The 16,427-nt window shown below is 31.6% G+C and overlaps 2 protein-coding genes across 2 annotated transcripts; one reads left to right on the top strand and one right to left on the bottom strand.

The window, feature by feature from the left end:
• Positions 1 to 1,252: 1,252 nt before the first annotated feature.
• On the bottom strand, positions 1,253 to 9,241 carry LOC115233651 (synaptotagmin-4). Its single transcript, XM_029804197.1, has 6 exons — positions 9,006 to 9,241; positions 7,502 to 7,816; positions 5,098 to 5,471; positions 4,358 to 4,516; positions 3,564 to 3,881; positions 1,253 to 2,887 (listed from the first exon to the last, which is right to left on the bottom strand). Exons 1-6 carry the CDS (start codon positions 9,055 to 9,057, stop codon positions 2,768 to 2,770), a joined length of 1,338 nt encoding a protein of 445 aa, XP_029660057.1. The 5' UTR covers positions 9,058 to 9,241; the 3' UTR covers positions 1,253 to 2,767.
• A 2,249-nt stretch (positions 9,242 to 11,490) lies between these two features.
• Positions 11,491 to 16,402, top strand: LOC115233652 (arrestin domain-containing protein 17). The gene is made up of 7 exons (XM_029804198.1): positions 11,491 to 11,841; positions 13,681 to 13,836; positions 13,966 to 14,177; positions 14,626 to 14,808; positions 14,920 to 15,131; positions 15,290 to 15,486; positions 15,679 to 16,402. The coding sequence occupies exons 1-7, from the start codon at positions 11,727 to 11,729 to the stop codon at positions 15,810 to 15,812; spliced, it is 1,209 nt and encodes a 402-aa protein (XP_029660058.1). The 5' UTR covers positions 11,491 to 11,726; the 3' UTR covers positions 15,813 to 16,402.
• The last annotated feature ends 25 nt before the right edge of the window (positions 16,403 to 16,427 follow it).

Here is a 16,427-nt window from a genome sequence, read left to right as displayed (position 1 = left end):
TATATATGCCGCGCATAAATTTACATATTAAGGCATTAATGATTCCATGTTTACATTAAATTTTCCCTCGCCGTCAACTCATCACTTTCGCGTTTCGTTATATATATGTACAATCGCGATGCGGGCTGAGACTATATTCGTAGTCCAGCTACTCTTAAAAGCAAAGTACTCGATTCTCGTTTATTATCGTTTCGTCACAAGAATAGAAAGGCAATTATGAACAAAATAACTCAAAATCCAAGGCTTGTCTTGGTATATTCGCCGAAATATTGTAATTTCTTGATTTGTTCGATTCCACAATTTTCTAAGGTTTGCTACGACAGTATGTTACATAATGTAAACGCACACACTATTCACAGTTGGAAAATTTATGTTTTCTTGTTAAAAAATATGCCGGTTAAAATTTTTGTGTTAAATATTTAACACATTCATGTGTTTATTTAACACATTACTGTTGTGTTAATTGAACTTAAATATTAAATTATTAAAAAAATTAAAAAGAAAAATATAAAAATAACACAATATGCACATATTTTTAATCTTACCCAATAATTATATTCCGTATTATTAGTGACAGGATTTATCTGTTAAAATTTACAGGAAAAAATGTTGATTTTATTCTATGTATAATAGAAGTGAAAGTTTGACTACAGACCGTCAATAATTCTGTTAAATTTTAACTTTGTTATTTTTATCATTAAAATATGTTGATTTTATACAAAATTTATTTCAAATTACTCTGAAATTTGCATTAATTTTGTGTTGAAATATATTAACATAGTATTATTGTCATCAATAAACATATTCATATTATGTTAAATTAACATAAAAATTTGTATGGACCGTTTGTAATATATGTTAAATTTAAGTCAAATTTTTCAACTGTGTTCGTTTATTTCGCTTTACTATAAATTATTAATAGAAAAATAATTATGAACAAAAGAATTCAATCTTCAAGTATTCTTATTGTGTATGGTGTATTACACATATACGGAAACTTTCTACGTAATGTATAAGCGAAAACTTAAAAATCAGACTGTCGTATTTAGCGATAGATTCGGTGAAAATACGAGCCTTGAACTTTCGCTGGTCTCTCAGAGATAATGATGTATTCGCTCGCAGTTTGCATTTAACAAGATAAACACTTAACTTCAACATAGTGTTTTGAAAGTAGGGGCATAATTTTTTATATTATTACGGAGGTACGCATAGGCAGGTCGGTAAATCGATTCTTGATGTTTTATATATTTTCTTTTTCATTTTTGATATTTTAAAAATATTCTCAAAATTTTAAGTTGAGATTTATTGAAATAACAGAGATAATGGTTTTTCAGTAAAAAAAGTCAAGAATATATATAATCTAGAATATATATGTTTTTGAATAAAGAAATCTTATTTTAAAAGACCGTGTTTCTAGAAAAAAAAAAATTAAGAAAAATCATTATTTTCGTCGTTTTAGATGTAGTGCGGATAAGCAACGTGTTTCGAGGACTCGCAATATTAGCAACTCACAAAAAGAAAAAAGAAAATATAATAATGTTAAACAAAAATATAATTTCTCTTTTGCGTGCGCACATAAATGTCTATACAAGTTAAAATGTACAGATCTTTATTTAAATCTTTTTTTCTAGCTTTGCAAATATGGAGTGGAAGAGGGAGGCCTCTTTCATTATTCTCTTTTAGGACCGAGAATCTATGGTTATGCCAAAATGCTGCGTAAAATATACACTGTGTCTTTAACGTGATACGTTGCTCTGCGGTCTTGTGAAATACGATTAATCATGTAAATAAAATGGAGCAAATTAATAGCGAATTCGGTCAAATGCGCTCACTGGTGTATATTTTTAAAGCCATTGTTACATAAAATTTATCATGATGCAGAAGCATTGCACGAAAGCGTCCCGATCATTGAAATGATCTAGCGTAAATTCTGAGCATTTCGTTAGTGAACCGATTTTACGCTATACTCACGTTTTTATGTCACTCTATGCAAGACCATTTTTTTTTAGATATACACTATTGTGTATTCTATTCGAATTCGCTGTAGAAGATAAGGGTTTATTTGCTTCATATTTACCTATATGACACAATATCTAGGAATCGAAAGGTTGACCGCTTCGCACGCATCAACATTTCTTTTCCATAGTCTCGTTAATCAACTGGTCGGGAATCTTAATGTCTATGTTTATATTGTAAAGCATTCTGCGAAAGCCGTCATCCCGTAATCGCGTGTATGATTATACCAACAGAACATATAAAAATTTTAGGGTTAATTAATATTTCTTTAAATTTTTCGATATTTAATTTCCAAACAATATTTAAACAATATATAAAAAATATTTATAATTTCAAATCGATATTTAAATTTTTAAATATTTAATAATCCTGATATTAATCTCTGAGATCCTTTATGTAAACAAAAAGTGTAAAATTTTTTATATTATTATTGTGATCTTTAATGAATTAAGGGAGATATCGTATGTTTTAACTTTTTTAAATTTATTTACTATAAACATTGTGATTACCATTTTCATTTACGGATTCGAAAATCTCTCTCGATGATAGCGATTATGGGTGGACGAGCTATTCATTTCAAGCCTAATATACATTGAGTATTAGGTTTACAAAACAGACATCCCTACCTTATCTTGTAGGGTTTCAAGGGGTCGGATCAGTGATTTCATAGCGAAGGATATGGAGTTTCTAAGGAAATCGGAGATGTGGGAGCTCGAGCTCGATACGTATATAGGGCCAGGAGAGAGACCGGTTACTCCCGCAGTTTGTGCCAATCGGCTATCTGTCGTCGCGGTGAGCTACATACCTCCTTCCAATGGTTCACAGCGGAACCTTGACATTTTGGTCCACCAAACTCTAGCCGCCCGATTACCTAGACAAGTCATATTTTTTTTACGGTTCATCCGTCGTGATTAACAGCTTATCTCAATGATAAAAGTGATAAGAACGCTTCATTCCAAAAAACATCAAATTTAAATGATTTTATGCTATCTTTTCATGCACAACACACACAAAATTAATATTTGTAATTCTATAAAGCTAAACAAATAAGAAAAATAATAAAGTTAGCCAGTGTTTCAAGTAAAAATATCGGATATTATTTTAATTATAATTTTTTGGTTTAATTTTAAGGGATATTATGATTTATTAAATTTTTCTTAATTATTAAAATTGCAAGTTCTCTTAACAAGACTTTAAGTAAAAATTTTATTAAAATAATATTTATTTAATACGAAATATGCAAAATATGATTTTTATCTGTTTTCTTTTCTAAAATTTAATTTGTCAAATATCTCACACAACTGGGTTTCTAAAAATTAATTATTTAAAAACAGCAGATGTACTTTGATATTTTTGCTAGAAAAAAGAGGATCAATTGTAAATCATCTGCATCAGGATTTATTAAATAGCATATTTGCTGATTTTGGAATACTCTGCAAATATGGTTTTATAAGAGAGAAAGAAAAATACAAAAAACATACATCAATCCAATCAATAATGGAGCGAACAAAATATCACGTCTTGAATGACAGAAACGTGAAATTTACCTCGTTTTTCGTAACTCGATCCCAGTCCAGTAGCATGAACTCGAGGCTGACGTTGTTGAGTCCGTCCGCGCCATTCGGTATATCGAAGACGAAGGATTCATTGAACACCGGACTGAGCGTACGTTTCTTCACGTGCGTCTTCTTCTTGGCGATACGTTGCTGATTGTACAGAAGGTAAATCTTCACGTACGGATCAGCGAGTCCGGTCACGTCCATCTTGGGTAGATTTCGCGCTTTTAACACCACTACTGTTAGGCGGCTAGTGACTGGCTGCCAGCAAAGCGAGACCAGCAATTCTCCTCTTCCTTGCGACTGTATCTAAAAAAAAAAGTAAGGGAAGAGAAAAGAAAAAGTATTTGCATGTAAAGCAGTATTTATCATAGTATTCATCTATAGACGGTGTCCCATCCTGTTCTTAAATATTCTTTTCCATAAAAAGCTTTTGATCGACAGAGAATCTATTTTTCTTCAATGAAAATATTGAGGCAGCTTTTCGGATAATTAATGATTAAAAATAAGAAACTTTAGTAATAAATTAAATGTCGGGAGAAAAGAGATAACGACAGAATTGAAGGTAAATTAAGCGTATAATTATATTAAAAATTATGATCTTTATAATTATATTTTTTAGACAAGTTTCGAGTTTTTTAGACAAGAACGAATTTTACTTGAATAAAGGAAAATAGCCAAGAAAGTTTATAAGAAAATCTGCTGATTTCTTTTGTAAGATATATTACATCATATAAATATTATACGTTATGTGTTTATTTTTAGAAAGTTTTCGAGATATTTACCTTCAAACTTCTAGGGCATATTTTTCGACAGAGAGATATCTCCTGATTATCCGCGTCTTCTAAACCGGGCACTGATGACAAAGCACATGTCAGTTCTCCGATAATATCGTCGCGAGAGTATCTATCGAAACTCAACACGATGAAGTGTAAGCTAATTTTCTGGAATCACAATCGTCAAATAGGTTATCCTTTTTTTAAGAAACAAATTTGTTATAATCATCTTAATTACACTAAAAATAAAATTTTTTCGATTAAATAGATATACACATTTTGTTAATTTTGATTTTTTTTCACTTATAGATATAGACTTTTAATAAATATATACTTTGTTTCCAAAAATGTTTTGTTATGTTAAATAAATTATTACTTGTATGTATTAAAAATTATAATTTTTAAAATACATTATTTAAAATTTTAATATAAAGAAATATTTATACATATTTGAAGATAAAAAATTATTTATTAAAATAAAGGAAACTTTGTGTTTTTGAAACATGTGGAAAGTAGCTAAAAATTAAAAAATTGTTTTTTTAAAGAAGATGATTTAGTGTAATAAAGATAAAAAACAAATTCTTATATTTGTTGCTTGATTAAAATAACTAATTTTTTTGCAAGTATTTAAATAAATAGTTCTCCAAAAAAAAAAAAAAATTTTGTATTTATTGCATTTTTTCCGGTGTAGAAATTGATACTCGCGAGAAAGGCGGTTTGAACAAAATCCAAGTGTATCGTAATTCTACCTGAAGTTGACTCTGTGATATGCCGAAAAACGTAAAATCCTCATCATACACCGGATCTCTAGTGTTTCTGAGGACTCTAGTTTTTACATGATGCTGTTTGTCGGGCAGCAATTGCAGCTTGACATAAGGATCACTGGTTGCGTTCTGCTGGCCCCTGGCGGGCAGCCCTTTGCATTTCACCACCGTCACCGCAAGCGTGTTCTGTTCGCTTCGATATCGCAGCTTGAAGACCAGCTGGCCCAAATTATCCTTGTTATTTTCCGCTGTTTGACTCTTCTCACGCTCAACCTTTTCGTTATTTTCCAGCTCAGCCTTGTCGCGCTCATTCTCTATACTTACAGTAACTTCGACGGGCGGTGTCTGTACCGGCGTACCTATATCATTATTGCAAGGATATTGCTCTATAGTTATATATTGCTCAAAGTAAAATAAAATGGAATAAATTGTAAGAGCTACGTAAGAAATTGAAAAATGTTAAAGTTACAGTTTTTTTTTAGATCCAAGAAATATAAATAATAGTTAAGTAAAGCATTGAGAAAAAAAAGGAGACAGGAATTATTTTAAAAGACAGGATTTATAATTTAAAGATATTAATTTTTATACTTGTACAATTCCTGCATCTATATAGAAAGATAAGAGAAATAAGATTGCAATTGCGTATAATGGCTCAATATTATACGCAACGATAAAAAGTCTTGAATCTAATGATAAGAATGGCTTTATTTTAGGGGCCTCAAAGAGCTTTAAATTAAAGCTCTTGTATATATTTAAAAAATCTTCGAGTAGTTGATCTATCATTTCGTCATGATTCTAAATTGTAAGTAGGATTTATGATTCAAATATTTATATTACTTGATAGAAAGAAAAAGAGATTTGAAGAAAGATCAAAATAAAAAATAATTCATAATAATGCAAAAAAAGATATGATACATTAGGCTCATAGAGATAATCTATTTTTATTATCCAACAATACACACAAGAAGATTAAAATAGTATCATTTTCATAATACGATTAAGTTTTCGAAGAGCTCTTATTTTGACAATTAAAGAGAAGAATATAAATGAGAAAGGTAATTCACACACACCGAAAAAAGGAGTGAGAAACAGAGAATATGACACTGGTGTCTCCACAGGAGCAGATATTCATTTTGGAAACGAAATGGCGTTCAGTATCGTTTGTTACACTGTTAAAAAATTTGGCTTAAATTTGACATATATCGCATGTCTCAAACGGTCCACACAAATTTTTGTGTTAATTTAATATACTTAATATGGATATATTAAATCGTGACACTAATACTATGTTAATATTTCAACACAAAATAAACTTCATAGTAATTTAAAATTAATTTTGTGTAAAATCAACATATTTTTAATGATAAAATTAACTTGAAAAAATGTTATTGACAGTCTATAGCCATTCTTACTCCTATTATAGAATAAAATAAATATTTTTTTCTGTAAATTTTAACAGATAAATCCTGTCAATACTGTCCTAATAATACGGAACACATCTATTGTGTAAAATTAGAAATATGTGTACATATGTGTTATTTTTACACTTTTGTTAGTTTTATTAATTTTCTCGTTTTATTAATTTAACATTTGAGTTTAATTAATACAACAGCAATATGTTAAATTAACGCATTAATGTGTTAAATATTTAACACCAAAATTTGAACCGGCATATTTTTTAATAAGAAGCCAAAAATTTTCCAACAATGTAACACATCGTAAAGATTAAAAAAACCGAGTATTTTAAAAATGGCGGAAGAAACTAAGTAAAAAACTGGTATTTTTGGGTAAAAAACTGTTTTTTAGTAATTTTGAAAGATAGTGCCAGTTTTCTTTGAACAAAAGATGGTATGGAAATTACATTAATTTTATTTACTGGGTCAGTAATTAATTTCAATGAATGTGGCTGAGCTGATTATTACTTCGCACTTGTTTAATCAATTGAATTCGAATATTTTAAAACAGATTAATTTTGATTTTTATAATTTAATGATATTTTTTGATGTTCTTTATTTTTAAAGTTTCATAAAAGTTAGAAGAAAACTCTCTCAAGCATAGTTATACTTGCTATTTTTATTATTTTGTGGACCAGAAGTAAAAATAACACAGGACATGAAATTTGATACCTAATTTTAGTAAATTTGATGCTCATTTTTCAAAGCCGTGCATCAAAAGTTAATAAATAAACATCAAAATTAGATTTTCGCTATAAATTTTTGAAAATGGACATTTTGAGTAATTAATAGAGTAAAAAACCTATTTTTGAGGGAGTAAAAATAATTTTTTACCGAGTTTTTTACCCAAAGTTTCTGTGTCTTTGTTACCTTTTTAATCTCTAACACACCGTGACTAATTAATTATTTTATTATTATCTCATTACGGATGTTACCTGCGCCCTGCGGCGTTCTGGGTTGAGATGCGGGATTCGAGGACTGAGATCCGGTCGGACTCGGCGTTTGTCCGCCGGAGCCGGGCGGACTCTTGGCCGGTCCCGTCGGCGATGGGCTTTTTTTCAAATAGTGACTCGTGCTACCGGGACTCTTAACCGCTGTCGGCTTCCGGTGCGGCGGTCTGAACGCCAGGGACTTGTCGGAGCTTAGCTTGGTGTGTTCGCGACGCCGTCGACAGAGCCACCAGGTCATCGCGACGGCGCATAATAAGAAAGCGGCGCCGAGACATAGCGTCACCAGCGTCGCCGTCGAGACTGTAATCACACGCTCTTTGATTTCACCGTTTCTCGTAATTGCATGAGAGATTTATTACTACAACGCAGCATCACGTGATGTCGCATGACGACAATAAGAGGGATAGAGCGAGAGAGCGAGAGCGAGAAAGAGAGAGCGAGAGAGAGAGAGAGAGAGAGAGAGAATCAATTATGTTAAATATTATTGCAACTAGAGATGTAAAAAAACCGTGTTTTTTTCTAATAGAATTAATGATACTTTTGCGGCAAATTACATCAAACTCGACATAATTCGGATAATTTTCAATTAGATAAATAACAAAAATTTTTATTAATTAAAAATAGAGAATAATTACATAACTATATAATAATTACATTATAGCTAGTTGGAACGCAAACTACATTTAAAATAATAATGGTTAATTCAAATGTAAAAAAAATATAAAAGGTTAAAAATAATGAAAAATCAATTTATAGTAATCAAAATATAAAGATATTAAATATCTGAAAAAAACCAAAATTTTGAAAAAGAACAAAGTTTGTTGTTTTTTTTTTTTTATTTACATCTTTAATTGCAACTATCCTAAAAAAATGAGACTTCGCGCGACATGATGGAAATATGAAACACACATTAAGAAGACAATCGGAATTCTTTTACATTTTTCTATCTTTCTCGATGACGCGAGTTTCTCATTAATTTCACGACGTATCCCAACATATTATGTAAACGTGTAAAGTATAAAACAAAATGATCAATTATTATAACCCGCTTGAATGCATCGCGTGACATAACACGCGTTAATTGCCCCGATATTCCGCGGATTTGTATAGTCGGGTTAGTCAATATTGATAGATATGTGTGCTCCATTAAACTTTCCAGCATTTTCCACGATGGAATTGTGCAATCGAAATTACTATATTAAATCGACGAGTATCATAGTCGAAACATGTCGGATTCAATTTTATTACAGTATCGGAGGAATTATATGATCATCGCGTGATTCACCAAGGAATTACGCAGTTGCGATCAAGGGACAGGAACTAACAGCTGTCGGCGTCCTCCATTCTGAACGAGCTGTCGTCGTTAGATATTGTGTCGCGGGTGGTGGATGAAGAATTTTAATCGATCTCGTACAATGAACAAACGGATGAAGATATCAGATCCGATAAGTGATTCCAGAAGGGACGGGAAACGTCCGGCGATACTTACCGGGCTCGACAGGTCGAATGAGGGGTCCACCCTCCGTCACTCCACCGACCATCTTCGGCCACGCTGCTACCTGAGCGCTAAAGGGATGCCTTTTTTATCCGCCCTTAGATCCGGGATCACAATGCACCGAACGAATATTTACGGGCGACGTGCGGCCCGTCGTCCGCGGCACTCTACCTTCCGATCGTCGGCCGAAATGTGCGCGGAGCGGATCAATAGCCCTCCCTAGTAAAGCGGAGCTTGCGCGGAGAGGATGTGACGATGCCGCCACTGACGGTTGAGGAAACCACCGACGGCGTCACCAGAAGAATGCGACGGTCCGTGAGATGTAATAGGGTGATCCCGCGGGGGTGACCCGTAAGCCATGCAATCCGCGAAAGCCGGCTGACGCACCACCTGAGATTTGACAGATCAGTTTACAAATCGATATACAAGTAATTACGAATCCCGATCTTCGCTAAACTCCATCCTCAATTTTAGAAAAGATTCTTTTCTTACACTGTAAAAAAAGGTAATATATTCAGAAAATATTTTTAAATTTAGAAAAATTATTTATTTAAATACTTACAAAGAAATTAGTTGTTTCAATCAAATAACAAATATATTTGAATTAATAAAATATATATAAAATGAAAGCAAAAAGTATGCTTTTATTTGCAAATAAAAAAAATTATTTTCATATCTTTATTATACTAAATTACTTTCTTTAAAAAAAAACATTTTTTTGTTTGGCTGCTTATTTTAAAAACACAAATTTTCCTTATTTTGATAAATAATCGGACGACATATATGTAATGCTAAAGTAAATTCCGATGAGATATATACAATATGGATCTGTTATTTCATGTATCGCTATTCTTGTTATTCCGAACATTCGCGAAATTACGATAATGATCATTTCTATGATGTTCAACGGTTGGCATGGACGTGACATCGCGTTTTTATCGTGACACGTTCGCATTTTAGATCCAATTTCGAAAATATGCCGGACGACATATATGTAATGCTAAAGTAAATTCCGATGAGATATATACAATATGGACCTGTTATTTCATGTATCGCTATTCTTGTTATTCCGAACATTCACGAAATTACGATAATGATCATCTATTAATGATAAATTCTCGAGCAATTGCACTAACAAGTTCGAAATTTGATGATGAAGTGAATTTCCCATATTATTGCCGATTTATTGGTCTGTTAATAAATTGTGCCGTTTCTGGTAACAACTGCGATTGTCTCTCAACAGGTTGCTAATTTCATGCAAATTATAACAATGCATCAATGAGCTAAGAATTTAAATGAGTAGAAACGCGTATAATAGTGAATGCTTTTTAAATGAAGCAAATATACAGGGTGTTTCAAAAGTGATCAATCGTTCGGGAGGTGATTGGAGACCCAAAAACAAGAAAAAAATTGGTATGAAATAAGTCCGGAAATATTGCTTTCGAGTTATCGCCATTTTTGTGTTAAAATTTCAAATTGCTTTGCTTTCGAATTTTTTTGTCAAAATTGAAAGGAGATTAAAATTCCAACATAAAAATGGCGACAACTCGAAAAAAACGCATTTCCGGACCTATATTCATACCAACTTGTTTTCTTATTTTTGGGTCCATAATCATCTCCGGAGTGATTGACTTCCACTTTTGAAACACCCTGTACAAATAGATACACAGAGAGAGTACAATATTAAATACAAACTGCGATCTACTAATTAATTTATGCATTTCTAATTTATTTATCTTTTGACGCGCAAATTGCATTGCATCTGACATGAATCGATAGCTCTTCCTCGTTGGCATTGCGCAATATGACCAAAGAGAGACGACACTTTAAATTTGATTTTATAACCAATTTTAAATCTAAATTAAACGAGATGTTATTTTGAATCAAATATAAGAAGGAAATTTTTTAAATCAAGTAAATACATTTTGCTAATTTTAATTTTTTTACTTAAATAAATATATACTTTGTTTCGAAAAATATTTTCTTATATTAAATAAATAAAGAAAACCTGTGTTTTTGAAACAAGCAGCCAAAAATTAAAAATTGTTTTTTAAAAAAGAGCTTAGTATAATAAAGACCAGTAAATATTTTTTTATGTACTTAGCGTCGCGACGCTACCGCGTCACTTGATAAAAGAAAACAATTTTTTTTTTATTTGCAAATAAAAGCATACTTTGCTTTTATCTTATATTTTATTAATTTAAATATATTTGCTACTTGATTGAAATAACTAATGCCTTTGCAAGTATATAAATAAATAATATTTTTTAAATAAATATATATAATATGCATATAATATATGAATTAAAATGAATATAAATTGCTTTGTTTAAACTGTTAAAAATAATAAAATTAAGCAGGTCGTTGTACACCCAAGTTTTTGGAATAGGAAATTAAATTTTGCATTGTTGTCTCAAACAGTCTCGTGCCCTGTCAGGTTGCCTGCGCATTTCAGAATAAAGACGGCCCTGTTGACCGCGATGTTGATGCCGACCACGTCACTCACTCGTCGCCTGCGCGAGCCGGATGGTATACCAACGTGTCTGACTCCCACGAGTAGCTCGATATAGCGCGAGCGACGCGAGCGGCGCAACACAAGTTGGTACAACGTGTTAAATCATCATCGGTGAATACACAACGCAAAATGGAGTAATCGAGAGGTGTCATCCAGAAAGAGGAACGACCGAATCGAAAATTTGAGGCAAATCGATCAACATGGGTCTCAAGGACTTCCGGATAGTATTCGACAATCAATGGAGTACGTATTACTCGGGGCAAACCGTGACAGGTAATATCGTCATCGTCCTGGACAGCACAAAAAAAATTCGCGGTGAGTCCAGCTATTAAAAAGACAATTGAGAATAATGATTATACAGTATCTGCGTATCTATATATGATCGAAAGTGAATTATATGAACTCTCAGAATGTAATATTACAGAATTATATATATACGCCTTGCTTATTATAAATTTTATTTTCTTTCATTTCTGCTAAGTACATGGATAGCTTTTGCCGCGCCTTTTTTATTTTTATATAATTCAGTGCGTTCCTGATACGATTTTTTTATCTGATTATTTATAGAGGAATGATAAGATTATTTAGAGAATTATTCAGAGGACAGATAAAAAATACCCAAATAATCCAAAGTATTATTAAAAACATGTATAAATTTAAATAATATAATGTATAATAGGCGCAACTTTTTCGAGTGTGCATTTATTGTGTTGACATAAATAGTTCGTGACTTTTATTTGTCTTTTGAGGTTGGTAGTAAATATTTTAATATTACTAATCTACAGAGACAACGAATATATATAATTACGTACAATTATATACAATTACATGCTACATTGTAGATTTTGTTCTAGTATTTTTTATGATTTCTTTATTTTTATGAGTTCTATATTTTTAACCATTAACATCGCACGATAATACAAAAGTAATCTATAAATAAGGTAATCATTCAAATACGAACAATTGAAAGTGCATAATATGAATGATTTAGCTCATAGATATATTATATATAGATAGAGCTTTGTGTCATCTTCACCTTAGAACCGCGTCTGCCAAGATAAATAGCAGATTTTCCTCCCTTGCGCATGCGCTTGCGCATTCGTACGTTTCTCTCGGCGGACGCACATCGTTTGTAAAGACTTGGAATTTGCATTAAAATTTTAAAAAGTTTAAGAATTAACAAGTGCGAGATATTAAATGTATTGTATTTTTATTAAACACAGTATTTTCTACATAAAATAAAAGAGGTTATTTTCTCGTTAGCAATAGGTTATTTTCTTGGCCGTCGGGAGGAATGCGCGATTGCACATGCGCGAGGGAAGAAAGTATCTTATTATTTCGACAGACAGTAATATAGATAAAGCTCTATCTATATATAATATATCTATGGCTTAATGCGACAATTATTATAAACGATCAAACCATATATATCTGTAAAAATTGAAGATTTTTGTTTTATTTAGCTTTATTTAGCCTTTCATTAAAAGAAAATACAATGATTTGGAATATGCTGTATGTATATATACGACAAAATGCATTCTATGTCTCTGTCACATTCCACGAGCGATCTTCTTGTACTCTTGCAACATGTGAGGATTAATTATAGAACAATCACACATATATGTACGCATGCATGCACGTATGCGTGCTTTAGCATTGGACCGACACTTTGTTTCCTTCTAAACATTGTATTTTGTATTGCTAAAATATATTACATCGAATATGAAGAGATAGTATTAAATGCTTTTAAAAACGAGAATTTAAGTTTGCATCTTAAATTTTTTATATTAAGACAGATAAAGTAGAAATTAGTGAAATAATTTATATATATAAAAATTGTGTTGCGTTTTTGGAGCAAATTGATGAAAAAAATAAGATAAGAAGAAATTAAAATTTAGTATAATAAACAGAGAAAAAGAATTTTTTTTTTATTTGCAAATAAAAGCATACTTTGCTTTTATTTTATGTTTTATTAATTCAAATATATGGTGCTTGATTGAAATAATTAATTCCTTTGCAAGTATTTAAATAAATAAGGCCTCTAAATAAAAAAAAAATTTTTTGGATTTAGTACATTTTTTTTCAGTGTAGATAGGTATGGAGAAATATATATATTTTTCTATATTTATAACATTTGTCATCTCTTCCACGCAGGTATAAGTGTGAAAATAAAGGGGGGAGCGAATACTTGTTGGACGACCGACAAACAAGAGATGGACGAGAGGGGACAATATCGGGATGAAACACAAACTGTTACGGCGCACGAAGAATATTTTGAAATGAAATACTACTTGGTTGGATCGGCCTCGGGTAAGATCAGATTGTCATATGCAATCAAATCTTTCTATTCTTAATAAAAATCTAGTTCAAACAAATTCTCTATTTTCTAATATTCTCTTTCAATTTCTATTCTATTGCCTTTATGTTCTTTTATTTTAGGTGGAGAAATTGAAATACAATCAGGAGAACACAAATTTCCATTTACATGTTCTTTACCGACAAACTTGCCAAGCAGCTTCGAATCTGACTTTGGACACGTTCGGTATACCATTAAAGCTACCTTGGATCGTCCTTGGAAGTTCGATCAAGACGTTAAGAGTCCTTTTACAGTCATCGCTCCCTTGGATTTGAATAAAGAACCCAGAGCGGCTGTTTGTATTAAACTTTTTTACGTTATATATAATAAAGTTTAAATTAAATATATAGGATCTAATTAAAATTATATAAAATTTTAATTGGAATTTAAAAGTATATTTGTAACTCTCAACAGATATTCTAATATTTTAATACTATTAAATTTTTCATTTAATATGTGTGTGTGTGTGTGTGTGTGTGATTTATAGTTTATAGTATGGTCAATGTGGTCTATAAGAGGGATGTCATTTCTTAAAAAAATTTAGAAGATTTATGAGAAAAACAATTTTAATCATATGTGTTATACTTTTATACATGTGTAAAGCTTATCTTGTAATGTTGTAATTATAATTACATGCAACATTTATATCTTTAAGAAAGAAGTCTATGGCACTTGTGGAAAATTAAAATAAATCTCTATCATGATAATACGAACGATAATAAAAACTGTACTCGCATTTTCAGGAACCCGTGAGGCAAGAAATGTCCAAGACGTTTTGTTGTTTATGCTGTGGTACACCACCTTTAACCGTAAACTTTTCACTACCAGTTCGAGGATATGTGCCTGGGCAATCGATGCCGATAAAGATAAATGTAGAGAATTTGTCAAACGTCGTAGTAAACAGCATCAAGCTTGTGCTCTGTAAGGTATGTGACAATAATTTAGCAAACAAATTTTGAGCATACTGAAGCCGACATGATGTTTAAGGCTTCGTGCGAGTTTTTTATCAACAATTAATAACGTATCGTGAAGTCTAGGTCGTGACTTTCCGCGCTACTACACCACGTGTAGACACCAAAACGGAGGAAATTGTAGTGTCGGAGGTTAGCAAAGGACCGGTCGAGGGAGGTGGAACCGCTGATTACGAGCAACATTTGGACATTCCGCCTCTTCCACCATCGAACCTCGCTAATTGCAACATTATTGATCTCGAATATAATTTAAAAGTTCAAGCGTGCGTTGAAGGATGGTTAGTTTTTTTTTATGTTTTTTATAAATTTAATTTATCCTCGTTTTTTTTTTATGTATGAATTATATGATATATAAAATAATTTTTTTAATGAATTCTTTATATCTTTCTAGCAGTTTTAGATAATTTATACTTTGCGTTAATTTTACGCTTTGCAGGTATCATCGAAATTTATCCGCCAATACGCTTATTTTCGTGGGAACGATCCCGCTCGCTCTTTATCATGCTCCAAGTGCTCCGCCTATTGAAACGGATGGCGATAATTCAACAAAGCCACCTGAGACTGGTTTCGTAATATCTTCGGCGAATACTGCGTTGCCTCCATTGCCCGAGTACAATTTGTATCCAAATTTACGTAAGACCGATACAATAATCAATATTTTTTGATATAAAGAAGAAGAGCTTTGTGCAAATAACACACCGAAATAATAAGATTTATAAAACTGCGAGTTTATAAGACTCCGTTTTTTTATCATTAACTTTTGTTTTCTAAGAAATCGCAGCTTAATATTCATAGAAATAATTTCTGTCAATTTGTCTCTTTCAGCTCCACCATCTTACGAGGAGTCGTTAACTGGGGCCAGAAATCTTCACGAACGAGGAGAATCGGAATATGTTTATGGCTTGTCTAATCGTTTCGCACCAAGATACCCGGTATATAATTTTGCTCCCGCACAGTAAAGGAGGAACGAAAGATACCGCTACATCGAGATTGGCTTTTTGCAAAATTCTTGAAACACGTACTTTGTTGCTGTGGTGATAGGAGTTTTCAAGAATGCACGTAAATTGCTAAATATTTGTATACTCAGCTTTAAACAGCCACTTCTAATCAGTGTTTAGAAAACATATAAATTATAAAGCGCACAATTTTTTGCGTATATAATCCAATGAACAAACGAACAATGCTTTTCTATAGCTGGCATTTATATTTTTTTACATATATCGAGCGCAAGGTAACGGTTATCTAACAAACTCTCGTCTGAGGGTATATTTGTTTACATTAATATTATATATTTATACAAATTTACATATATAAATAAGAACGACTTTGTATATAAAAGTATATCGAATTATGAGACAAGGATTTCAAATGGTGATTACATTAGCAATTTTATAAGCGCACACTTTTCAAAATAATGTTGCATATAAATTCCGTTGTGTGAATATACATTAGAGTCACGTATAGTGACGTATAGTGAAATAAAAGATCAAGAATTCATCACGAGTTGCATGCTTCACATGATTGTAAACAAAAAATACATTTTTAAGATTTTATATATATTTTATTATTTTATT

The sequence above is a fragment of the Formica exsecta genome, unplaced genomic scaffold (genome assembly GCF_003651465.1).
Source record: "Formica exsecta isolate Colony F162 unplaced genomic scaffold, ASM365146v1 scaffold181, whole genome shotgun sequence".
Taxonomy (NCBI): Eukaryota; Metazoa; Arthropoda; class Insecta; order Hymenoptera; family Formicidae; genus Formica; species Formica exsecta.
This window is presented reverse-complemented; position numbering and strand designations above follow the sequence as displayed.